Below are 26,906 nucleotides of genomic sequence, written 5' to 3'. Positions count from 1 at the left end.
CCAAGTGATTTCACATGCAGGAAAGGAGTAGTTATGGAAATGAAACAAATAAAAAAGGCAAAATATTGCAAAACAAAATATTTTATTAGATGTAAAACAAACTATATGCAATATATATTAGCTATATTACATCTTTATAAACACGAGTGAGTACTCTCTCCAAAACATATTAAGGCAGTGGTATCAATCTCATTATCCCAAGATACAACATTTAAAAAATATATACCTAAGTGACTTCCCTTAAACATGCACCAGACATCAGTAATCTTTACAGGAATTTCAGCTTGGGTTCAAACATAATTTCTGCTCCATTTGAGAGTTTGCAACAGAGAGAATCTCTTACTTCAAGCTCTAGCACTCTGAATTCTAACAGCTCATTCTGATCTTTTGCATCTTGCATCTCGTTCTTCAGCTGCTGCTCTTCTTGTTCCATTCTGTAAATCTATGAGAAAAACACAACATCTAACACCCTGTAAATAACAGAAAGGGAATTATACTGAGTTATGGGTCAGAGTTTCACGCAAAACTGTTACTTGAGTTTCTCATTAGATGTTGGACCTTGCCTTGGGCATAAAGAAGAAACATCACATCTGAAAATATTTGTAAGAACAAGCAGAACAGTAATTTGGAAGCCAGTATGAAAAGCTGTATGAACATTACATCTAAACAAGTGAGGAAATGCAAGCTTACTTTTAAAATCAGGTGAATAAAACTGTTTAACTTTGGACAGACTGTTCTGCTTATCTTTGTGAAAACAACATATAATGGAGAATAATGGAGGGTTTTTTAATGATTAATTTTTAATTTTCCAGATTTCTGCTTTGGGACACTAACAGTGATAAAACAGAAATTCAAAATTAACCCTCATTATGTCAACTAATACTTTGGTCTACTGGCTGGTTTAATTGTGTGGTCTTTTTAGTTAGTGAAACTGGACTGAAGAGGAGCACCTGAATATGATATAGCAGACAGTGATGGTGCAGTTACTTAGAATAGCCATGTATGTGTCTGGACAAATCAAGTCCAGCTGTAGTTGCTTTCATTCATGCACTTTATCTTGTTCCTATTGTGTTAATATTGTTCTACATTTACTAAGAACAAAAATAATTGTTACATTCTAAGTATCAGCTAACTTTTCTACCTACATTAGTAAAGACCAGTGAGGATGTTTAGCTTTGAATATTTCAGACAATAAAAGGTATAATAGTCTACAGTGAATTAATATTATTTAATGTGAAAAAACTGCTGAAGTGAGCAGAAAATTTTGGAATTTTAGTTTGAATGGTCCTGGCAATAAGAATCTTTGCGTAACTGGTAAAATTTCATATTACCATGGTTATGTTTTGGCAGAAACTTGAATGATCAGACACACTGGCTACACAACATAGTAGTAGTGCCACAATAAAGTGCAGTTTCCATTCCCAAAGAATACATAAGTATATTAGCACTTTAACTGGAGAAAATCAGAATTTCTGTTTCTGGAGAAAAATAAAGAATGCAATTTTTATGTTGATGACCCCATATTATGTACATTCATTTCCTTTTGCCATTCATTTTATGATAAAGCACAGAAATAGCCAAAAAAAAAAAAAAATTGCCAAACTCTGAACATATACCTTCTCTAGTAACTCCTGATTTGTTCTGATTAGCAACTGCTTCTCTTCAACCCATTTTGAATCCTATGAGGAAGAAGAAAATTTAGAAGATAACATATATTTTGTTGAACAAGACAAATAAGTACAATTAGAAAATTCCAGACCATTGCACACTCATGTAAAGAAACGATCACTCATCAATTTACTTTAAAAGGTTTACATACAGTAACTCTGGGTAAAAACATATATATGATATTTTGTCATTTTAAAAAGATTTATTTATTCAACTTAGCTTAATTCAAAACTATTATTTTCCACTGCAAGAAGCCGAGAACTTTCTTGCAAAATCATCTGATTTTGAATTTTATAACATAAATCCAACTGGAGAAGAAGAAAAAAAAATATTATTACACAAAACAAATGAAATTTAGTTTCAGAGACATACATTCAGTTGCTCTCTGCTAGAAGAGTGAGAACCAGGCTAATACACAGTGTTTGTGACAGGGAATTTAAGACAATGGAGGAAGGATGATGATATAAGATTCTCCAATTGAAAACTGTGTTTCTATTTGATCATTTGTTCCTAAGCTGATCTTTGCTTTTAGGTTTTTCTGTGGCTTTAACTGACCTCATCAAACACCTCAGGTTACAAAAACAAAGTTAGATATTCAGACTTTATGGATTCTAACATCATTCTATTCACTATAGAGAAAAATATTTGCACAATCTGGCTCATTGTGCTTTAAGATATTATTTTCTAGGTAAAAAAGACAACTTGTTTAAAATCTAAGTGATTTTTTAAAGTAAGGCTGATACTCTTTGTCAGCAAGAATTTTGCACGTTGATACTGCAGTAGAAAATAATGAAATTGGGCCATCCAAACCCTATAAATAGCCTTGAATGGTCAGCTATGAGAAAAAAATATTTAACCCACTTTCTTTTTTTAAGTTTGAAGTTTGATTTTCTACTTACAGAGAACAAGTTTCACACTCTACTGCCTTTATTCCTTTTCCCATTTGTAAAAGAAGTGTGGGCCAGTACATTTTAACTTCCATGCAACAAACAATTTATTCTGTTATGGAGTTAAAGGACACATACCAAGAATACAGTACCAAGATTAGTATTGAAAAACATTGTATTTGTCAAGAATTTTTAAAATAAATAAAAAAAACTAATTAGTCAAGATTCAAATTACTTTTTAACTACAAGATTTCAATTTTTTGTTCTGAATTTGGTATCAAGAGAGCTGGTAAAGTCTTCACAGCTTCTGTTTCCTACAGTTGTAATATTGGACTAAAATATCCTGGGATAACTCAGTAGAATCTTTTAATTCACTGCTTCCTTTATGAAAAAATGTTATGGAATGGTTCTCCAAATGAACATTTCACAAGTCTGATCAAATAGTCAACATTATTATGACCTACTAGATGACAAAGTAATTTTAAAAAATGACATAGGGCACAAAGATGTCAGTTTATTATCATAATCATTTATTTTGTTGAATATAAGGACTAACAAGTTAGGAAACTAAGTAGGTTCTTCAGCTCTCAGGAAGACACTGTGACAAATTCCGTGAAAATCTAATGCTAGTGTACAAACTAGCCCAATAGGGATACTACTGTATTGCTCCTTATCACATCCCTGTTGGCCTTCTCAGGATTACTAAGAGATTAAAGGTCATAAATATGGTTAAGAATCCCATAACGTAATAAACTACCTAAATTCTTATTTCCAGACATTTATTTTTCATATTGCCATTCAAGAAACAAGTCTCAGAAGTAATTTCTTGCATGTGTATCCATTTTCTCTTTTCATGTTTACACACATACTGCTTGTATTTTACACTGTAATAGTCAATTATTTTGTTGTTATTTTCAGTTACACAGCAATTTGCCTACATCACCATTATCATCAACACATGAAAATGTAGTTGATCCTCATGAGGTTTTCAGTTCCAATTATTCCTCCAAAACCTCAACAAGTCATCATTTTTATATTGATAACATATTTCTTAATAATATTTTACTTACATAAAATTTACTAAGCAAATTGCAGTTGGTACGGAAGTGAGCATAAACAATTTTTATCAGTTTTTATCAATTTTATCAATTTAAATACGGTTCCTACGCATTCAAATTTATACAGAAACTTACAGAAAGTTTTCTTATATAGAACTATACGTGATATAGAAACTATAAAAATATCAATAGTGTTAACCTGACATAATTTGTAGGTTCCTTTCATTTGGTATTTTAGGATTATTAGTCTTCAAAATGTTTATCTACAGATAAATAACCCAATTTTATTGCCATATACTACCAGCAATCTTAAGCTGTTATTTTAAACAGTAAAGAAATGATAAAATAACATCCAATTTTCTGTGTGTTCTAGCACATGTGCATCTGAACATCTTTTAAATCCACCATTCATTCTCCTATCAGTCTTACTGCCTATCCTAAATATTATTAAATATGCATTGAATATGCATTAGCCAGATCTTTGCAGTTATTTACGAGGTACAGAGAAGCCCAATTTTACTCTATGTGACGTTATGGCAATTTGAAAGTTGTGTCCTCCAAGAAATGAAGCTCAGAAGAGTTTACACAGCAAGTGGCTTCCAGTGGCCAGATACACTCGGCAGTTTATTGCTCCAGAATATAGGGAAGTTAATTTTTTTCTTCTAAATTTTCCTGTGTTACACACCAAAATATTCTATGATACAGAATACTCATCTTGTTGGAATTTATAGCAAAGACAAAACAGAAAAGAGAGAAAACTACACTGAATGACAGTAGGAACAGAATTTAGAATGCATGTATATGTGGATAATTCTCTATTACACTGTCTGTACTATGTATTAAAAAAAGAATCTTTGGTGGTTAGCATAAATACCATTTTCCTTTAAATAATCCACTGCTGGAGTAGTAATTAAACTGCATCGGACACATTAACACACCAGCAAGCAATGAAGATGACAAGGGCACCACTGCATGCAAGAGAGAAAATGATGTTGTAGAGGACATTAAGAGAGCCTTTTACCTGGCCTTTCTCAATTAGTGCTTTCTCCAGGTCCTCAATTTTTGCCTGACATCGGAGAAGATCAGCTTGCAGTTGTTCACGAGTCTGAGGAAAAAAGAAAGTTGTATTATAAAGTGCATATTTAATCACATATGGAATCAAATTGACTCTCTTTTGGATCACCTAATCAGCTTTTAATGCTTCTCATTAAAATAAATGCTTTTGAGTTTATGCTAAAAAATTTTTTAAAGACATCAGTTTAAGAGTATTTATCACTCCTAGTGTATGTCGTCTCTAGTCTATACATATTCTGTGATCAAGCTCTTCTCATAAAAAAAATAATGTTAGGAACTGAAATAGTTCATAGTTCGTCATAGGAAGCTGTTCATGAAAAAAGTGGAAGACAGAAGGAAAAAAAGTGCAAGACAGAATTGCAGTAAGCACTGAATAAGCTCCTAACAGTTAAACAATTTGAAGAGCTATATGAAAATAAAATACATTGACCCAAAATAATGCATTTACCCTTTGATTGCATACACCACTGCGTTTTCCTCTTTCTATACAATTTCTAAACCATCTACCCACCACGTTCAGAGATGTCCTAAAAGAGACTGAATCATACAAGTAAATAAACAAAAGATGTACAAAAGGCAAGATCTCTGGAGATTCTCAGTTACTGAGAATCCTTGAGCTACTACAATTATTCTTCCTATCCAACTTCAGCTACTTTTTCACCTAAGCAGTTCAAAAATTTCCATAAGGATTTCTTTCTGCATCTTCAGGTCCTTGTTATTTACCTTAAGCCTCATCCAAAAGTAGAAGGAACACCAGAACAGCGTGCCTTGCAAAATTAACCATGCAAAAAGCTACCTTCTGAAAATCTTCAACTCCCTCAAAAATGTCATTAATAAGAAGGAGAAATCATTTTGTAAAAGATAATTTTAAAAAACTATAACAAAAATATTCATATCATTGCCTTTCTTCCCACAAAGGCAGAGGCAATATGCAATGGTCTCGCAATTTTCAAGTACATCAGTGCCTCTGAAATACAAATTTAACAGTAGCTGTAGTAATGCTACCATATCCTGATGTGCAAAATTTTTTCAGCTTTTCCAAATATTTCAGAGATAAAAGGAATTGGAATTAAAATAATTACCCTTGCTTCTCTTTCTGCATCCAGGGTTCCACCAACTTGTTCTTGAAGCAATGCATATGCTCTTTGCAAAGCTTGATATTCTCTTGTTAGCTGGCAGAATCTTAGTTCAGCTTCTTCTTTAGGTGTGCTCTTAGTGAAGAGGAAAAACAGGTGTTTTTGTGTACGTAACAATAATTGCAAATAATATTTTTGTATCTATAGAGACACAACAAGTAACACAACTCGTCTGAGTTTCAAACTTCAAGAAAGCTGTAAGAAAAATGACATGAGTAGAAACGAAAGGAAAAATGGTTTAAAAATGAATGAGAAATGCAGAGCTCAGCAGCTACATTTACCTTAAAACTGCAGGACAGTATCAGCTGCTATATAAAGCAGTAATACATAGAAATTTCACGAAACTGACTGAGAAACCATGACGTGAAACAGTAGCGTTTATCACTTTTCTTCATCAACTCCAGTGCCACAAGGTATAAATCCTACTTGTCACACAGTCCATCACTCCATTACTCTTTGTCTCCACACACCAGCATAAAGAACTTTACCAGCACAAGCACAGTATTGCAGCGGCTTCATCTCAGTAGCATTAAGATCCTTTTTTTTTTTTTTTTTTTTTCCTCCAGTAATATTAACATCTGAAGGTGCTTAGAATTTTAAAAAACTGACATCAACAATTTCTAGATCTTTTCTATAATGCTGAGGGCAAGAAAAGTCCTTTAATTAGTTTTTGCTCCTGGAAGTCAAGCTACAAGGAAAAGAAATTAAAATATTACTAGATATTAAAGCTAGAAAAATAGGAAGCCCATTACAATTGAATAATGGAAGTCATAAGTTAGCAAATAGGACAGACAGATGAAAGAGAATTTAGTTCAATCTTTGTCCTCAGCTCTGCAATCTTCTGAAGCAGGTCAACTGCAGCATGTGTCACAGAGCTCAGACAAAACATGACAGTGGATATTTACTCCCTATAATCACTTAAGCCTCACTGAACTGTAAAAGCTTCTCTCAGTATCTTGAAAACAGAAAAAAAAAAATCATGGTTGTATAAAAACAGTCAAATTATAAAGTCAAAAGGCAAACTGAAGTCTAGTTTTGGCAAAGCAACATGCTTTGTTTCTCAGCTCAGTATCAACCAAATCTAACAGGCAGAATCTTATTTTATTACAGTGACTGTGGGGTTTAAAATTGGACTTGAAACAGAACAAAACAATTCTCTGCAAAAGCTTTCATACAAAAAGCTTTTTTTTTTTGTAGCTGCAAAAGTGGTTGCTCTTATATTTTGTGCCAATTTTAGTAAAAGTTAAAGAACAAATCTGCTACTTACATCTTCTAAATCTTCCTCTGGTGTGGCTGGTGTCCTGTCTGTTTTATCTGTGTTATATGAAGTTACAGATGATGTTTCTGAGTCTAAGGATTCTTCATCAAATCCAAAAAATGTCTCCACAACATGCCTCTGAAAAGTTAGTTTTCCTCAGTTATTAGCAAAACAATTAGAAAACCCCAACGACCCAGTAAACAGCAGTCAAGATCTTCTCTGACCATTCAGGAAGAAAAACAACCCGTGTAAACTCTTGTTCCATTGAACTAGTTACCTTTCCATCACTGTTTGCTAAGGCAGAACTCCAAGTAGTAGTGGGAAATTGTTAGTAAAGTAATGCGTTAGCACAAACATAAATACTAATTTCCAAAGTCATAAGGATCTGATTCACAAGATTCGCAGTGGAGGACTGCAGTATCTATTTGGATGTAACCTCGAAGTAAGCTGTGAGGGATACATTGGTGCCTGCATTTACACACACCCTGCACTTACAGCCTGCAGCTCTGGTCCCCCATGGTCCATCTCACCAGGTTACCGCGGTCTACCAGTTCTAGCTCTCATCATTTGTTAGCTAAACAGCTCTGTAATTGTTTCACATACAGCTGATCCCACTCACACTACTGAAGTCATTCTCAAGGCCATGTCCCAAGCAATTGCTTTCCTTGAGATGAGAATACCAGATAACAATTAAAAATATAATTCAAACTGACTTGTAAACTAACTGATTTTACGAAAAGCTCCAGAAAGGATGCTATGCACTCAAAAAAGAAGTCACTTCTTGTTCTCCAAATCTGTATATCCATCCACAGACATACAGATAAACCAGATGCTATACAGGTAGACAAAAGCTTTGTAACAGTCTTCAGAAACCAATCTTATTTTTGTAAGCTACTAACCCACTAGCATTACTGTTGGGTATAGTCACAGGGAGTGTAGTTGTTGAATCAAAAACCTATAATGGCCTGTTACTGCTCTGTCCTACAGGAAGCTCTGCAATCCTAGTGCTGTGAGCAGCAGAACTGCCAGATGCACTTAAGATTAACACTTCCCTGCCTTATAGGGAGTTTCCATGTATAGCTTTAAGAGTTGAATCACAATGGCTCTTGAAAAGAATATGTGCACATGTACAATACTCACTGGATTTTGGTAACTACATGGTTTTCATTGAAGATTTATTCAAGCTTTTCTTAAAAAGCAGGAAAGCTCTCAACAAATTATGCTTTTATACTGATATGTGGATTCAATTGTTACTTCTAAATCATAACTGAGAAAAGTCAAATCAGTTGCTGAAGAATTCTGATCTGAATTCTAATTTCCTCTGACTGCTCTCACATATTTGATAGAAAGTATTTTTAATGTGAATTTATATCAACTCCTTCACATAATTTTGAAGTAAAATTATGCATTAGGCTTTTGTAACTCCAGTACTAAGGCTCCTACTGGAGCACAGTACTAGTAAATATAAAAGTTTAGAATGTTACAGGATGTTACAGAGCAAGACATAGAATGTATAGTATGCATATTTCAAGATACCCTCACATTTTTAATGGTAATCTGATTGCTGGGTTTCTAAAGCAGTTTCATGGCCAAATATCCAGTTTTTCAATAAATTAATCTAACGTGATGAAAATTATCAGGATGAATTTCCCTGCAATTCAATCAGAGGAACTAATCAGTAACTTCTTACCTTCATGCTTATATGTCATTTCTTGGCAGCCAGAAAAATACAGGCACACCAAAGCACAGAGGCAGATAAAAAAAGAAAAGTATAAAACAAGAAATATGAACTCCATCACACCAGTGTGCAGGCTTTCCCCTGTTGCAAATGCAGTTTATTTTTTAAAGTTTAAGTAAAAAATCAGGTCTGTAGAGACCTGCTGTTTCCAAAGAAACTGAGCAATAATGCTTTATTTATGAAAGCATAACATTATCAGTCATAGAATCATAGAATTCCATTCTTTGGGTGCAAAACAAACAAACAAAAAACAACACTTTCCAGATTTCCTTCGTTATATCAATTCCAGAACAGGGCTGCGGGAGGCAAAGAAAACACCATGAAAAGGGAAGGAAAAGAAGATTCACATCTTGTACGTCTTTCTCCTAACAAGTGACACATTAACAAAAAAACAAACAAACAAACAAAAAAACAACTCTATTTTCTTAGGCTTTCCTTCAGAGAAAAATACCCTACCGTACTTGAATATCCACAGTCATTATATTACTCACTCCTCTAAACACAATCAACAGAGATTGTAAAGCCTCATCCCACCGTGCTGCTCCTTTCCTCAGGGCACCTGAGCTGGTTGCCAGTGCTCTCCTATGGACACCTATGTCCCTTGGTAATTGCAAGAAATCTCAGTTAAAGCTACACTAGCAACAGTAACCTAGCAATTATGCTACTCCAGAAATAACATAGATATCTGATTGTAAAACAAAATATTTAAATCCTTAGTACTTCCAAAAGCCTTGCAGCTGAACTAACATTATTTAGACACAGTAGGGCTACAAAGGCTATTGGATTAGCCTTGACAGATCATTCACACAAATCTTAAAGACCAACAAAGTTATGCCGTGGATTTTGTTATACCTAGCAGGAATAGCTGTTAGGAAAATACTTGTAATAGAAATGTCCACATACTGGACATTATCTAATCAGAGTATCTCAAAAATTAAGGAAGCTAGATTATAAGTGTATACCCCTTTGAGGAAAAACTGCAACAGTGCAGGAGTTAAAGAGAATCATGGAATGGCTGGGTTGAAAGGAAGCTTAAAAACCATCCAGTTTTCATCCATGCTGCCATGGGGGCACGGTTGCCAACCACTAGACCATGTTGCAAAAAGTCTCATCCAAACTGGCTTTAATCACCTCCAGGGATGGGGTATCCATAGATTCTATGGGCAGCTTGTGCCAGTGCATCATCATCCTCATAGTGTCTCACCTGTGCTCTTAGTTCCTGGTTATTAGAAGAAAAAAATGAACCTTCTACACATTCTAATATAAGCTTATCTGACCAGAGTCATGAAACCTAATTGTCATCAGTTATTTCCTTTTCCACATTATCAAGGAGAGTCACAGCTCTGGGAACAGATCCAACTCCAATAGCCAAACCTGGTAATTCATTGGTGCTAATGATGCATGTTAGTGCTCAGAATTTCACATTTAACAAATCTTAGAAAAGCAAAGCCAAGAATTTACATCAGTAATTTCTCCTTCTGAGTGGTTGGCAGGACAGATACAGTCATAACTTCTACTGCTATATATAGGTTATCATCTGTAGGATGTAAAAATCTCACACAGATCATAGACCGAAGTACACTTTCACTGTTCATGTCTCTATAGAAAGTAATTCATCCTAGACTGTATTTGAGAGAATGCAGTCATTTGAGAGAAGTAGATATTTTCAAGACAAAACTCACATGTCCTGTTTAGGTACCTGCTTCCAGAGGAGAGCAATCAAAACATTACAGCTCTGTAAGATACACTCAGAGTGAGATGTCTATATCTCACCACTGTTAGTGACTTCTGACATAGCATTTGATTTGATAAATTTTACAATTTTCAATCCAATTACTGACACAGGCTGTAAAAATTGAGATGATACAATCCCCACAGGACATCAGGGTGAGTAATTTGTTCTACATAGTTATAGTAAGTAAAAGAGAGCAGGAAATTTACATAGCCTTGAGGATTTTGATTTATCTTTCTGATTTAGCACCTAACTAGACTCAAACCATTTTGATTCTCCCTTCATGAAATGTGATCTGCATGAAAAAAAAAAAAAAAGAGAAATTCCTGACCTGAGCTAACTTTTTGAAATTCCTGCTAAACTAAGAAGCTATTCAGGCACAACTAAAACAAAGAACATTTCGTAGAAGATCTTTGAGAAGATTTTAAATGCTTTAAATTTTAAAGCTTTTCAATACAGTTGCCTATGTAGATTCAAGCTATGTTGCCCCTAGATAATAAAAATATAACAAAATTTCTTCGGCTTATAACAGTGATTAAAAAAACAAGGTATAGAATGTTAAAATGCATTTACAAGTATATTATTTGGCAATAGCCTTGATGAACAAAATGAAAGAAAATAGTTGGACATTAAGGGGTTTTGGATGGTAGAAGGGCTGGATTTTTCACTGGTGGTGGTTTTTATAGGTTTTGAAGATTTATTATTTTTATTTCAGTTAAAATCTCAACTCCAACTGTAACTCAGTATATTTCTATGGAGAATCAGAGTGAGGAATAACAATTTGATCTTAAACTGTACAGCAAAAGAGCAAACTTACATGATTTGATACTAAGATATAATGACAGATTAGCTGTGCCTAGCTTACTTTAATGCCCTTCAAAATCATGCTTCACACATAATATTCAATGGCACATAATAAATTTATCCTTGTGGAAGAATTCAGTTTCACACTTTTGCTTCATCCACACCTCTGTATCAGGCGCCATTTTGTCAGACTGCCCCTCTGCTGCCATCTGCCACATGGCAACAAAATGTAACAGAATATTGGTAAGAAGGTCCACTCTCTATTGCCATACCACCATCTGCCTCTGATATTTTGGGCCAACATAATAAGATGGGAGGCATTACTTTCGAAGCAACCCATCATATGCAGAAAGTCCTATTTTAAAATTGTTCATAACAGACAAACTCCTGGGTACAGTACAACAAGCAAAAATAGTTAGCTCACTAAAAATACATTCAGCCTCTATCAGCCTTACATTATGTAAAAGTAGAAGATATGCAAGATTTATCATCATATCTGAATTTTTCTTTCTTTACATGACAAAGACACATCACTATTAGAAGTATCACTTGAAGAATTATCACCAACTCAGAGAACAGGAAGGGATAATTCTTTCAGCATACATAGAACACAGAGCTATAAAAATGCACCACCTGGAGGTCATCAGAAGTACAGTGCTGAACACTGACAACTAATGTAATATTCATTTACAAAAGCATGCATCTTATACTGTCATATACCTGATAATTACCTCTCCACTCTTCACTTCCATTTTTTCCCTCCTATCCCATTCTCCTCCCCTCACATCCTCCAGGCTGTTAATGTTCAGCTTCGCAAAAATAAAACACTATTCAGCAAAACCAATTACTTTAAAACACATTAAAATAAGCACTGAAGGCAAGGTTTGAAACAAAATTTTCAATTTCTGAATCCTATTTTTTTGACTTTGCACTCTAGAGCAAAGTAGCTGCTAGAGAAAAATAGTTACATATATTTTTTCTATTTTTACCTACAGAAATATCATTTCATTCCTAGCATGAGCTAAAGTTTTCAGTTGTGATTAAGCAATAACTTTCTGCAAGTACTTTAAAGGGCTGTATTTTCTGTAAAATTACACTTCAAATCATTATATCTTGTCGGCCTCAAGCCACTTGAACATGTAGGTCACAGTGGCTAAAAACATGATATTTATGCTTTGAAAACAGGCTTAAACACAGTTCAAATCTTAGAGTTCCTCCATCGTCTTTAGGAAAAAGTTAATAAACAACAAAAGAAAACAGGAGAGTTACATGAAATTCTACCATTAATTTAAATAGAGCTCTAATTTTGGGTAGTATTTGAATATCTGCTGTTCACAACAACCAGAACGCGCAGAAAATGTAGGTTTACTCACCTTTTGAGGTTTCAGAATTTTCTTCTTCTGTTTCTTCGATCGCAATAGCCGTTCCCTTTCCTAAAAGAAAAGATAACATTTTGGTGTAGATTTCTTCTGAAATATACATATAGATACATATGCTTAACACAAAGAAATTTAACAAGTTTCTTGAAAGCTGAGGTAAAGCCAACACAAACACAATGTCTTTATTCCCTCAGACTACACCATGTTGGTGTCACACCACACTGTACTGCAGTTGTATCCCTTTAGCAAATAAACATTCAGCCACACACTTTACACGCTTGATTGGAAGTTGGCAGGAAAAGGCTTTGCTAAATATTGGGCACAGATTTCTGGCAGTTCCTTTGACACTTTTACCAAACGGCTCACTATGGAAACAGAATTATCTTTCTCATTCCAACATTCAATCGTCCTGAAGATGCATGTTGGTAGGCAAAAAAGAATCTCAGCCAGATACAATGTTATGTGTAATTTATAGGGATAAATAGGCAAAATTCTCAAGTGCAAAGGCATTTTTTCATCAAGAGAAATCAGGCCTTAGCCTGCATCTAGTTTCTAACATGGCCATGGAACAATATTGTACTTTACTACGTTATGAAAAATACTGGTTTACAAACATTCAAGCACAAGAATGTTGCCTTAAATTTAAAAATTCAAAATGAATGTAGAAATGCAGAGATTGTGGAGAGGGGGAAGGGAAGGTGACAGCAGGTGATCTATCTAGCTTTACATCTTTGCAACGTTTCTACTTTTGAAAGACCAATAGCAGCTGTAAGTTCATCCCTAGCAGTCATTGCTCACAGTATATTTTCCTATTCGGAGTTATTCATTATACATCACATTCAGTTCAGAAACAGAATGGGAAGCTCCAAGTAGAAATCAAAATAAAATAATTCATTTTATAAGTGCACTGTTCCAATAAAGAAGTTTTGGAAAAAAAGAAATAATTCAGAAATTTTTATAGCACCTTTAATACACATGGCTTTCAAAATATGGAAAAGCAATGACTGCCAAGATAGACTGAAGATAACTCACAGTATAGGAAAATATAACGCATTAAGTTAAAGCTGTAAACACAAAGCTACATTTTAGAAGATGTAGAAAAACAGTGTTCACTCCTCAGAGAGTGAGTTAAGGCACAGTCCCTGCTTTAACAACAGGTCTCAGGCATCCAAGTCTGCTGTTCAAATTATTGGAGAAATGAAATATTCTTTCACTCTTTCCTTATCTTTCCTCTTCTACCTCTGCAGAATTAAACTCTTCCTAAATACCCTGACTTTTCCTGTTTCTGATCTTTTGTAAGACTGCTCAATCTACTTTCTGTCACAATATTACTTCAAGTCATCAGAACTAAAATAACACCAATTAAAGAAAAACTATCTGCTGAATCACTTGTGTGTTTTGTAAGCATCTGAGTTTATTCTGACAATTTTCCTTTTAAGAACTGGCCAAGAAACCATGGTTATGGGAGAACTCAAGTTGATAGGTCTTCAACAGCATCACAGATACTCTGGAACTGACAATGTAAATCAATTCAGACAGCCTTATTTCTGTCAACTATCTTTCTTTTATGTGGGTATCATACTGTACTCAGCTGTAGTTAAGATGATGACTTTTGTGTTAATCAGGTATGTGACGTGGGTCATTCTTTTTGATTCATTTTATTTTCCTGAGGCAAGAATTGAACCAGAAAATATAGCTAAAAAGCACAATGGCACTGCAGAGTGCCCTGCATTCATTTGAAGGCAAAGCATCAATTAGTTTGTACTGACAAGCAAAGCAGTGCACTGGCTTACAATTTCACTTAGTTCTGCAGCTAAACGACATCTGTACATAGGATAAGAAGTAACCAAATATGAGACCATATTTTGCAATGCTTATTCATCTTATTTTCACACTAAATATATTTAATGTTAGTTGACCAAAGTTAGGTTACAATATATTTCCTCAAATTACTGGGTCACATCCTCTTCACAGTGAAATATAGGTGAGGTTATGTCTGCATATGTTGGAAATTTAATGTAATGAGATAGTCCCTGTCTGTAGAGTTGTATTTTGAAGGTAAAGAAGCATCTCTCTGTGAATCAGCATTGGTGTCTGGATAACATCCCACTGCTCATAACACTGCAACACTGGGCAATGCACACAGACATCTTTGGCAAGATTACAGAGAGAAATCCTTGGTCAAAATCTGGGGTGAACTGCCAAGAATAGAGTTCTAGACCAAGTAATAACACATCATATTGTTTAAAATTTTTTATCTTCTATTTTTATTTTCTGTTTTATTTTCCAATTTGAGCGTTCTGATTGTTTAATCTCTTATATAGACAGAAATGGCTCAAATTTGTTTCATCATTATGTAGCTTTCATAGTGCTGTTTCAGATGCCATAGAATAGTCTGAGTTCCAGATGCTGCTCCAGATGCACATGACTCTCAGAGATGGTACGTAATTTCTGCCACCAGCACCTGAATGGTGTGTCCCTGTGTCCAAAATAATACTAAGCACCTCCAGTGCAGCTGAAATGAGTCCCAAGCAGTGCAAAAACCTATGAGCATAATCTTAAGTAGTTTTCACAGTCAGATGGTAGCAACTGTGCAATCATAATAAAATAAAATACGCTACCTTTGGTAAAATGAATCATCCATATTTCTATTTGCTATAAGAACAGAGCACGGGCAGTTCAGTTAGGTGGAATTAATGTCATTCTGTACATTCCTTTGTTTTAGGAGAAATTCTAGTTCAAATGAGTAGTTGAATTTACAGCAGGATCTATACCCAACATGTTTCAGTTATTAAGTTCTGGAATGTGTCCTTTCCTTCAGGCTCCTCAGTTGCTGACATTTAGTTTTGTAAGTAAAGTGAATGGACTGATGCACCTCTTTCCATAAGCAATCCATAATTGATAAACACATACACACTGCAAAGAAATTCATTCAACATGTGGGAAATAACAAGAACAGTTCAATGCCAAAGAATTTCTTCTATGCCATTACTACAACTGGAGTTAAAATATTGCTCTCCAATCTTCAGCTTGCCTACCAATGTACATGCATACATGAGTGCACCAGACACGAGAAGTATTACCACTGTGAGATCATCAATAACATGCTGCTTTTCTTTGACTTGCAGTCGAAGAAATTCAATTTCTTGTTCATCCCGTGTGCTGCTAAGATCATTCAAAGATGTGTGCCTCTTCAGCACTGGTTGTGCAGATAATTTCTCTTTCTACAAAAGTTAAAATAAAATTTGTTATTAAACACAAAGAATATTTAAATCATCTTTCCATAAACATAAGAGAATTCTGGTGCATGATGTAGCAATCTATAATTCTTCAGACTCATTCATATTCCACTACAGCATAAGGCCTCTTTCACCAGCTAAATAAATATGCCGTATGCCTTAGTGTTAGTACTTCACATAAAACATTGTAGAACAGAATCAAAGAACATAGTCTGGAAAAAAGTCAGCACAGGCAGCCTGACATCCTACAGAAGTAGAGACTTTGGCAAATATACTTAAAGTCTGTTTTGACCTTTAATCAGGAAAAAAAAAACAAGATTCTTTCATAAAGCTGATTTTCAGTTGTACATCTACAGTATCCAAATATATCTATCTACTCATGATCCTTTTCCTTAATGAGGGCAAACTGATACAACTCAGTGACACAAAGGAATACCACTCTGTACTTAGATTGTGAATATTCAACTGCGTTGGCTGACTCAGGCAGCTATATCATCCCATTGTTGAGACTCTGAAACGCCTATCAGAAAAAAAAGCCTCACGAGCATTTCCACCTCCAAGTACCTGAGTTGTCTTATAACACGATATCAGAAATTATTACTTACCAATTCTACATTTTCCCTTGATAGGTTTTTTATTTTTTCTTCCATTCTCTGGATGCACTGCATCATATCATCATTCTTTTTGCTCATCCTCTTATTTTTTTCAACCAAAGGCTTTAGCTGACTTTCTGTCTCCCGAGAACGTTTCAGCTGCAAATGGCAAAGGAAGAAGCTAAGCTGTGCTTTAGTATATAGTTTTAGGAAAGAATAAATGTGTGAGTATTCTCTTGCCCTTTCCATTCATTAGAAAGTTTAGTTCTTTTCTTAAGTAGCATCTGGTACAGACTTCTGTACTAAGAACTACAAGAGTCCAAGCAAACAAGAAATAGCTCTGGTCCTTGGATTTTGCTTCTTACAAAACATTTATGAAGATCTGTAAAAGTGATTTCTTGATAAACTAAACTTGCTATACGTAAGTTTCTTGTGAGCCAGTATACGTATAGGGTCATCATCTTTCACCAACTTAACTACCCTTTAGTAAACGCTTCCTGCTCTACTTTGAAAAACCTATACCTAGTGTGTAATTAGAGCAATACAAGAGGCAGCCAGAGGGCACAGATTCAATCTCAGCATTCTGCTGACATTTCCAAGCTGTTCAGCTTTGCTCCTGTGGTCTTATTATATTAGACAACTGAATGAAACAAATTACTGCTCTCTCCTGTGTTTGTGTGCATTCAGTATTTCACCACTTTTGTTTCATTAGTCCTTGAGTTGTTTTCTTTGTTTTTGTTTTTGTTTTTTTTCCACATGGTGCTTAATCACAGGAGCTTATTGATATCACTAGTTTTACATAGTATTGTCTCAAAATATGACAAAATTCCAAACTATGTTTCTGAAACCTCAAAGTCAAGCATCAAGAAGAGCTTTTGACTGAGTCATACATGCCTTCCATTTAGAGGGACACTGCAGTAAAGATGTTGCAGTACTTTAGCATTCTTCAGGGATGTTTTGACTGACTTATATCCACAGAAAGGATTAGGAGGCTGAATTATCTTGTCTTTAATAATGCAACCTTGAAAGAAAGCATGATGTTCTTGTAAGTACAGAGTAGAGGAAAGCAACTGTACTGGTAAAAGAAAAAAAAAAATAAAAACAGAACTAAAAAGAGGAAAAAAAAAAAAAAAGAAAAAAAAACCAGCACACTACCCAGCTTCTAGGCAAAGTAGTGAAAATCGCTAACAGCATCCCAGTTAAAAAGTGTGTTCTTACATAGTTGTTTCTGGGGAAGGGGAGATGTTTGTTTTATGTTGTTCTTTTAAAATTCGCAATTACACTCTCAAGTCATCCAGTTTTACTATATTATGGTTCAATTAACTTCACTAGTCTAGATTCAGCCAAAACTTCAGGCAAGAAAGTTTCAAAAATTAGTTTTGATAATCATCAAGTTATCACAACTAAATTAAGTCCCTTTATCATAAAATAAATCCTCTGATCTCAATATGAAAAACTAAGTCCAACAAAGAGTAAGAACAGGCCAATGCTGCACTCAATATACTGGAAGGAAATTGTGCCCTCACCATACATAATAGCATTACTTTTGAATCAGAAACACAGGTTGCGTGAAAGAAAAATTCTACTTAATTCTACTTAAAATGAAAAATCCTTTCTATTTCCATTAGGAACAGTGCATTATAACAGGACACATATAAGAATGCATATTGTTAAAACTCAGTTTCACAGTCCATGGGAGTTCTCCCATTAATCTCATTACAAGCAATTAAGTAGCAACGCAGGCTAATAGAATTCATTCTTAAAATTCATAGCCTTTCTTTAATAAGTTACTATCATTCTCCTAGGATATTTTCACCTTCTTAAGAGACTTCCCTTGAGAAAGATGGCAGATTTCACATCTCCAGACCAAAAACACTTTTTAATTCTCAGCTAGCATAAGCATGTCACAAAACTATTGTTCAATTTGCCTATTACCAAGATTAATACAGTAATTTAAGGGCATGGATTATGCATGTTTTACACAACATCATTAGACAGTGCCACAGGCAAACTAACAGTCAATTCAGTTACAATGACCCCAAAATAAATATATAAAGCTTTATTTCTCTGAAACAAAAGAGATTCCATCCCTGTCTATGGTGACAAAGTAAATATCCATAGAAAAATCTCTTATCTTTATGTATAATTGATTGTGTCCAACCAGGTCTAATTTGTAAATTATTTATAACACTGACTTTTCAGCATTAATTCATTTACCATAAAAATGTCCTCCCAGTCACCATCTGTGTTATTACTAATTAATTTACCAGTTCATTTCTTTCATCTGCTAAGAGAGTATTTCTGTCTTCCAGCTTCCTTATCATAGCATTCAGTTCAGCGATTTTCAACTGAAATCTCCTCACATCTCGTTCATCCAAATGCTGCTCCTTTGCATCAAAGACATATAGATATATAAAATTATCTTTAAAAAGACAATTCATAAATGTAATATCATGCTTTAGCAAGTAGATTGTATAAATCTAAAGCAGACTCTTACATCAGTGTTTGGAAAACTTATTTTAATTAACTGAAAGACTAAACAGCAACATCCTGTGTAAATGCTACATGATACCTTACCTGAAATGGGTCTACTTGACAGATGTATGTATTTAACAATATTTTTTTAAAAAGCTAGGTATAAATAATTCATTCATGACTTGTAAATTCTAGCATGATTTATAACCATTAGCTAGAAGAAATCTATGCGTATTACATAGGCTAAAAGCACTTGGAACAGTTTTGGAAAAGGATAGTACATAATTTCCAAAATTATGAAATAACTAACTCTAGAAAAATAGAGGTGTTCTAGACAAAGAAGGTCTGTTTTTAATCACAGATAACAAGTTCATGGTTGAAGCTCATCATGTAAGCTCTAAAAGTTCTGTGTTCACCTATTTTTCAACATTCTTTGAAACTGAAGATGTCCAAGGATTTTCTCACTCACGAGCAAAACACTACACGCAGTTCTAGACCACTTACTGTGAATCAAGCCTTTTAGCGTTTTATAAGTAACCACAAAATCAATTTGAATACATAGGCAATATTTGCCCTATGCTGGCCATTTGAAGGAGACAGGATTTTCTTACCGGGCTTCCCATCAACTCGGTGATGTCCCCCACTCCTGCAGGAAGTTCTCTCTTGGGGCTGCTGTGGTACCGCTCTGCCTCCTTCACTTGGACAAGCTGCTCATCCAAAGCTTCTTTCTGAAGGAGGAGTTTCTGTGTATGTCCTGCCTGAATGCCAAGGTCTTTCTCCAGAGCCAGAATCACTCTATCTTTGCCTTTGATCTCATCCATCTGGAAAGAAATATAGCAAGGAAGTTTCTATAACATCCCCAAGTTTGGACATGCTGCATACATATCCATAAACCTGCAAAAAGAAAAGAAGTTCTTTTTCTATTAGATTAATACCAGAGTTGCTGCTAAAAAGAAAGATCTCTCTCCTCTGAAGCATTTTCCCCTCCCCTTAAAAAAGTTTCAGCTCTCACTTGACAATGAGCTTGCCGGATGCAGTCTCAGTTCAAGTGGAAAACAAAAATAGATGCAGACATACATTGAAACAAAATATATAACCACTGAGATTGTCCATTTCACTTGCAAATACACACCTTAATAATAGAAATCTCCTTTCACCATGTTCCAGAGAAGCAACACATGGCTAACATAAAGTAAGAGGAGCAGACCCTTTAAAACTCACATAAGCTTTGTTTTGAAATTTAAGCAATACACATTTGCCCATGTTGACTCTCTCTATTAGTCAGAAATTACACACAGTGAATCTCTTCAGAGGTTTTAAGATCAATGAACAGACACACAATCACATTGCAAATTAAATCCTTAAGTATGCCTAAGCATTTTGTCTGCCTTTGCTAGTTTCCAGCTGGAAGGAGAAGAGCAAATACATGCAGAGCTTTGGATAGAATAAATAGTAGGGAAAACTAGTCTTTAAACAGCATCTATGGTTATTGGACTGCTTTATTCATTCACCTTGATACCAAATAAAGCATACTCTTAGCAGGGATCTATTGCAGCTCTCATAAGATTTGTACCTCACATCATCAGTGTTACATTCATTTTGGTAGTATTCCAAAAGCCAGAGGAAGTGACAATCTGCAGCAGTTACTATAGAAACCACTTTCTTAACAAGAATATAACCATTAATTATATATTCATTAAAATTGTACCATCTCCTTTAGTCTACGAAGTCATTTTCTTGGCTATCTAACTTATGGAGTTTTGGAAGAGTATTAAAGCCTCACATAAAGAGAAAAAAATCACAAACTGTATTGTTTATTGCTATTACTTTATTATTTGTTATAGTCCTATACCTATATATCCTTCAGTCAAGTTTCAACTGTATCACCCCCAAAAGTGCAAAGAAAATGTTAGAAATAAAACTTATAGTCAAGTCTGACAGTCTGAGTGCTGTACAGGATTAACACAATCAAATTATGTGATCAGATATAATATAACTTCTTCAGGATTCTCATTTTGCTCTTTTCACAGTCTACAAAGCATGTGAAATTAGTTTGCATCCAGGATCTGTATGGCAAGGGATAGCTTGATTATTCCAATTAAAATGCGATTTAAAATAATCAGCAGATTTGAAGTGAATAAACTGGTCTGGACTGCTCATAAATTGCAATTATTTGTTCTAATGCAGATTTCCTTCCTGATCTGGGGAGGCCAGAAAGATCTCAGTTCCTCATCCAATAAATGGAGTTATTATATTCCAGCAAGTTAATTTAGATTTGTGTCACTTTAATTATGTCAAAAAGAACTTCCAGGACAAGTATGAAGTTTTTATTAATGGAAGAATTTGCGACATGCAGGATTTCAGAAGGACTGTGCAGTGAACAGCAATGACAAAAATTAAGCAGCTGCCTCATTCACTGAATGCTATCTATCATGCACACTGATCTGTCACGGGTCTCCCTTCAGAGGAAAAAATGTCATGTAACTAAATACCATGGACAAGGTTTGGCTCACTGTTACACAGGTGTTCATTCTGAAATAAATGGAACAGAAGTTGGACTATGCAAGGCATACACTTCACAAGGAAGAACAAACATTATGTAGGCAGCATAGATTATAGTCACCCAATTAGTAGCACATTTTGTACTCTTGATATTGTCACAACTTAAACGCTAAGTGGAATGATGCAGGTGTTCAAGTTGAAAGAAAAAAATGGAAAAATTGCAGTACAGACTGCTATTTGATGAACTGTGGCAGAACAGATCTTTTGAAGTTTATCGTCAGTGACATTGCACCCAAGTCATCCTTCCACATGCTTCCATCCATAAAGATCAAACACATTGGAACAAAATTGCATGATGGAGCTTTTGGACAGGACTAGGGGAAGGCAAGGAAGAAGGCAGAATTCCCCTTTGGACTTCCTAGTTTTTCTTCTACAAAAAAAATCTACATGTGGTGAAACTAAGAAAAAAAGTTTCAGTCAAATAGAAAAATTACGGATACATTGATAATAGCAATATAATAGTCATTACTACAGACCCCTCTCTATTTGAGGACCTATACCTTAAGTTAGAGACACAGCAGAGCATCTCTTACATTAGTAAATGTGCATAAACACATGGAACAGAGAAACATAACACGTGCATAAGCAGGAAACATAGCAGTGGTGCTAATTTCATTACAAGAACAAACTAGAGGAATTTCTAAGCAATTTTACTCGAGTAACTCAATACAACCAGAATGATACGAATAGAAGAGCAGCAACAACACCTCTGCCTTGAATTGTTTTAGCTATTTAGTTTGCAGTATAACTTTCTTTTCCTGAAAGGAACAGTCACATGTTTGATGTCTTCAATATAATTACATCAATCCAATCTCTGCCCCACTTTCCTTAAATTTACCCTAATACTTAAATTTTCCCTAATACCCCTAAATTTTCCATCTTTCTTCTGACTTGCACATTACACAGTAAGCTTATTCATCTTTCTGCCTGCCACAGTGTGCATGCTGCTGCCAGTGATTATTTCCTTAAGCCAAAAACTCCTACCTCTGGATTAAGATGCTTTGGCTTTTACTACATTATACAAAAAATTTACACTTGTTCTCAATGATATGCCCAAACTATAGTCCATTTATCCCTTATCAAATGTTAGGTTGCCACATCCTCATTCTTTTAGCAGCTTGCCATGTTTTCAGGCAAGCATTTTCATGTCTTCTCCCATGCTGCTTTTCCTGCTTAAGGGACTCAGCACATGCATCCATTTGGTTACCAGACTAACCTCAAATTCCTCTTAAATCTCTCCCCTTTTTTTCGTACTTGTAAAATGGAAAAAAAGCACAATAAAAAAGCATCAATATGTAACAGTAATTACACTGCTGAGAATCGAATCTATTTTCTGGTCATCTAACAGTTTATCTAAACTAGCAAATCCCTGAGAACCTAAGAGGCGGGAAGTATTTTTTCAGGAATGCAGAACTTTCTCTACTGGAAGTTTAGGTAAGCCAATTCCAGCACTGAGCTGAAGCTCAGTGGATCAGTAAGTCTGGGTGGATCAAGTCACACTTGATGATTCTTTCCCTGATCCTGAGCAAGATTTTCCATTCTTCCTCAACCCCTCATGGTCCAGGGAGCCACAGCAGGTGCCTACATGAGGTTTCTGCATCTGTGGCACAGCGTAGCTGAGCTAAGCAATACACAGCAACTGAAAGCTGACTACGCTGCTCTTGTACTTGTGTATTCCTTCCTGTATAATCATTTAAGACCTTACAGTAAAGTACAAAGGTAGGCCATCTTTTATTCCAAAGTGTTTAAAATAATTAGATCCAATCCATAAATCAGGCTCACAGATATGCTGAACCAAACATATACCAGAAATTCCTTCCAGTTTGCCGTTTTAATTGCTGATTTGGTCTCAGATCTAAAACATTGCTTGCTTTTTTTTTTTCTTTTTCTTTTTCTTTTTTTTTTCCAGTTATGTAGTACAACAAGAATGCATACATTCTTTTGCATTCTACTTTGCATGGATTTTAAAGCATTTAAGAAATGTCACATTTTTAATGCAATTAAGCAAGACACAATTCAGCATGAAAAGCTTATGATCACAAGGAAAGAGAGTAACAAAAGGTTAAAACTTATTTTCATTTACATGCTTTGAGAAGTAGTAGAAATCGCATCAGAGAGAGAGTTGTGAAGAAAATAAGATCTACAATCAGCAGCTGCGGAGGGTATTACTACAAAATCACTCTGGAGTTGTTGGTTAGAATCACAGTTTTCTAAAGTATCATTTCTTAATTAACAAGTTTTATAGTATCAAACAGTAGCTGCTGAACGCAGCTATCACCTGCATTGCACCAATGTAGGACCAGCATTTGTAGCCTATTCCAAAATTACATAGTTTTCTTAAAAATAAAAAGCATTTAAAAAACATTCTAAAATCTAAAATAAATTATCAAAAATAAGTGTTTTAATAACATTTACCAAACATGAAAGAAAGCTAAGCCAGTCACTGGAAAATGTATCTATGTGCCAATTATCCCACACTTCAATAGCTACAATAAAAGTCAGAGATGTCTGGGGGAACTTTAGCTTCTCACAAAGTTGAAAGAGAAATTCCCAGGGAATTAATAGCTAGCTTTAACAAGGCAGTAAGATGCTCAGTTTTCAAGTGGAAAAAGCCAGCTGCTGCATGGCCAAGTGTAGGACACTCTTCTTCACTTGTCCCTATCAAAATTATTTGGTAGCCAATTGCAGAACAGCATTCTGTAACTTTTTGCTCCAGAAGAAATCAAGTTCAAATTTATCCCGAACATTTGATGTTTAAAAAAACAAAACAAAACAGCTTATCTTGATAGGAATGCTTGTTACTGAGAAAGACAGACACATAACAGAAGCTACTCAATTTTTTCAAGATGTTACTTCCAGTTAATTCTACATTTTAAATTTCACAGGATCACACTATTGTAGGGAATGGAAAGGATCCTCTAGAGATCATCGAGATCAAACCCCTGCTGAAGCAGTTACCTACACTAGATTGCACAGGAAGGCATCCAAATAGGTTTTGAATACCTTCACAGGAGGAGATTCCACAAGCTTTCCAGGCATCCTGTTCCAGTTCTCCATCACTCTCACAGTGAAGAAGTTTCTCTTTAAGTTCATATGGAACTTCCTGTGTTCCATTTGTGCCTTATCCTGTTGCTGGGCACCACTAAAAAGAGCCTGGCCCTGTCCATTTGACTCCCATCTTTAGGTATTTATAAGCATTGATAAGATCCCACTTCAGGCTTTTCTTCTGCCAAAATGGAGAAACTCATGAGGGAGACATCCTGCTTTCTGCAGGCTAATAAGGATAATGCTCCAGCTCCCTCATCTTCATGGCCCTTTGGTGAACTTTCTCCACCATTTCCATTAAGACAGAACAATATTCTACATAAAGCCCACTTGGAGGGAGGAACACAAATATTCCTGTGTTGTGCACAGGCTTCTCTACAGCAGACACAGTCAACTATTTATTTGTTTGCTGCTCAAAGGAAGAGGGAGAAAAGATGGGAGATGTCCAGTGGAAGAAGTTTACATAGTGGTAAATGGGATCTACTTTTAAATGTCATCATCGCAATTTTTTTAAACCAATAGTCAGTACTTTCTTCCAATAGCTTTTCCCATTAAAGTGTGTATGACTAACAAAGAGATTAAAGGTTTTGCAAAACTGTACGAGAAACACCATAAGGGCAGATATCAGAACCATTCAATAGGTTTACAGCACGTTTCCCAAAAGCAACTTGGATTTTTGTAGCTGACTGCAATCTCTACTATGAGATCTCCACTGTAATTATTGCTAATTGAAATGTAACAGAAGTAGTCAGAAAATGGAAAAGGCAGAAAAATGAAGTAACCCAAACTTCAGCAGATTTTTTTTATTCCATGTGCCATACCATACATCATTTCTGTGGGTTTTTAATAGCAGGAGTTGGATACTTCTAAAGGACATAAAAATTATATTAGTGACCTGCCAACCACATTAGAGTCCTAAGAAAATATTAGGGATAAACATAAAATGCTGAGCCTGTATTATAAAGCACGTTCATTAGATCTCCTTGATTCAAGAAAAAAAAAAAAAAAAAAAAAAAAAAAAAAAAAAAAAAAAAAAACACAATAAACAAGGCATGGGTGGAATGTTGCTCTTCCTGAGTGGACAAGCACAAAATCTTTAGAGGTCTGAAGGAAAGTATTATTTGCAGTCTTAAAATGCTAAAAGCAAAGTATATTTTGCAGTCCTAAAATGCTGAAGGTGGTGGAAGGATTTTTACAGGAGATTAGCTGAGCCTTGGTATGTAACTCAAACAGGCTTCTCAAACAGATGGCAAAATCCAGAGAAGCAGCCTACAATTTGATATCGGCAGCTGCAAACGAAATACGTGCACGATTAATTGGGCGATAAGAAGAATGTTGCTGAAGTCTCTGCCCAGCCTGACTGCACACACTTGGAAGACTCAAACACAACACTAAGAAGATTCAAAACTCAGCTTTACAGTTTGAAAATTCAGTGTTCAAATTGTAAGTAGAAGCAAAACTGATGCACATTTTTGCTACACAAGTGCAGTTAATAAAACCATGCCTCATACTTCTTTTCAGGTCTCAGCAATGGAACACAGCAACTACCAGAATTTTGAGAGGAAAAGTCTTAGCACCACCTGCACTACAAATTCCACTGTCTTTTCACGGCAAACTCATCAGAAGGATGTGAGAAAAACTGAATTTTATTATGAAATAATTGCATCCATATGAACGAATTCAACTTAGGTTTTAGATAGACTGTTAAACTTCCTGCTATTTTTCATGCTTTACTAGAAAGAATTGCTGAATCTTGGAAAGCAGATTTTTATTTGATCATCTAAATTTACCCCTTGAAAGCTGGAGAGAATAACACATGCAACATCTTCATCTACTACCCAGATGAAGAAATGGAATACACTGAATCACAAGTTTGTGGATGACATCAAACATGGGGGGGGGCATTTGGTGTGTTAGGGGAGATGTCTGCCATTCAGAGGGACTTTGGTGTGTAGGAGAAATGAGTCAAAAGTAACCTTGGAAATTGACCTAAGACAGATACAAACTCCTTCAGGTGGTTTAAGTTCTGCAGCAGAAAAGCATCAAAGCCAGTTGCAGTTGCAATGCTGTGTGGAAAAAAGAACAAGAAAAAAAAAGCAAACAAGAGAAAGCCTTGGTGTCCTGGAGGGCAAGTTGAATGTGGGTCAGTAGTGAAAGATTTTAACTCTCAAATTAACTTGATACTGGAACCAAATGAGGACTGCAGCCAGGATGAGAGAAGTGATCTAGCCCTTCATTAAGCACTTGTGAAACCACAC

General features: G+C 35.2%; 1 protein-coding gene across 4 annotated transcripts in view; it reads right to left on the bottom strand.

Moving 5' to 3' along the window:
- The window catches only part of JAKMIP1 (janus kinase and microtubule interacting protein 1), a 124,906-nt gene that overhangs the window by 31,531 nt on the left and 66,469 nt on the right, over positions 1 to 26,906 (bottom strand). For all 4 annotated transcript variants that reach the window (XM_052682031.1, XM_052682032.1, XM_052682033.1 and 1 more), the window contains 10 exons: positions 19,653 to 19,862; positions 18,834 to 18,953; positions 16,579 to 16,725; positions 15,818 to 15,958; positions 12,729 to 12,788; positions 7,091 to 7,219; positions 5,770 to 5,898; positions 4,635 to 4,718; positions 1,617 to 1,679; positions 344 to 442 (listed from right to left, as the gene is read on the bottom strand). In XM_052682031.1, coding sequence (XP_052537991.1) covers positions 344 to 442; positions 1,617 to 1,679; positions 4,635 to 4,718; positions 5,770 to 5,898; positions 7,091 to 7,219; positions 12,729 to 12,788; positions 15,818 to 15,958; positions 16,579 to 16,725; positions 18,834 to 18,953; positions 19,653 to 19,862 — 1,182 coding nt within the window. The remainder of the gene's footprint in view (positions 1 to 343; positions 443 to 1,616; positions 1,680 to 4,634; positions 4,719 to 5,769; positions 5,899 to 7,090; positions 7,220 to 12,728; positions 12,789 to 15,817; positions 15,959 to 16,578; positions 16,726 to 18,833; positions 18,954 to 19,652; positions 19,863 to 26,906) is intronic.

This window comes from Tympanuchus pallidicinctus, unplaced genomic scaffold, assembly GCF_026119805.1.
Source record: "Tympanuchus pallidicinctus isolate F22 unplaced genomic scaffold, pur_lepc_1.0 scaffold2, whole genome shotgun sequence".
In the NCBI taxonomy this organism is placed as follows: Eukaryota; Metazoa; Chordata; class Aves; order Galliformes; family Phasianidae; genus Tympanuchus; species Tympanuchus pallidicinctus.
Note: the sequence above shows the minus strand (reverse complement) of the source record. Positions and strands in the feature narration are given on the sequence as shown.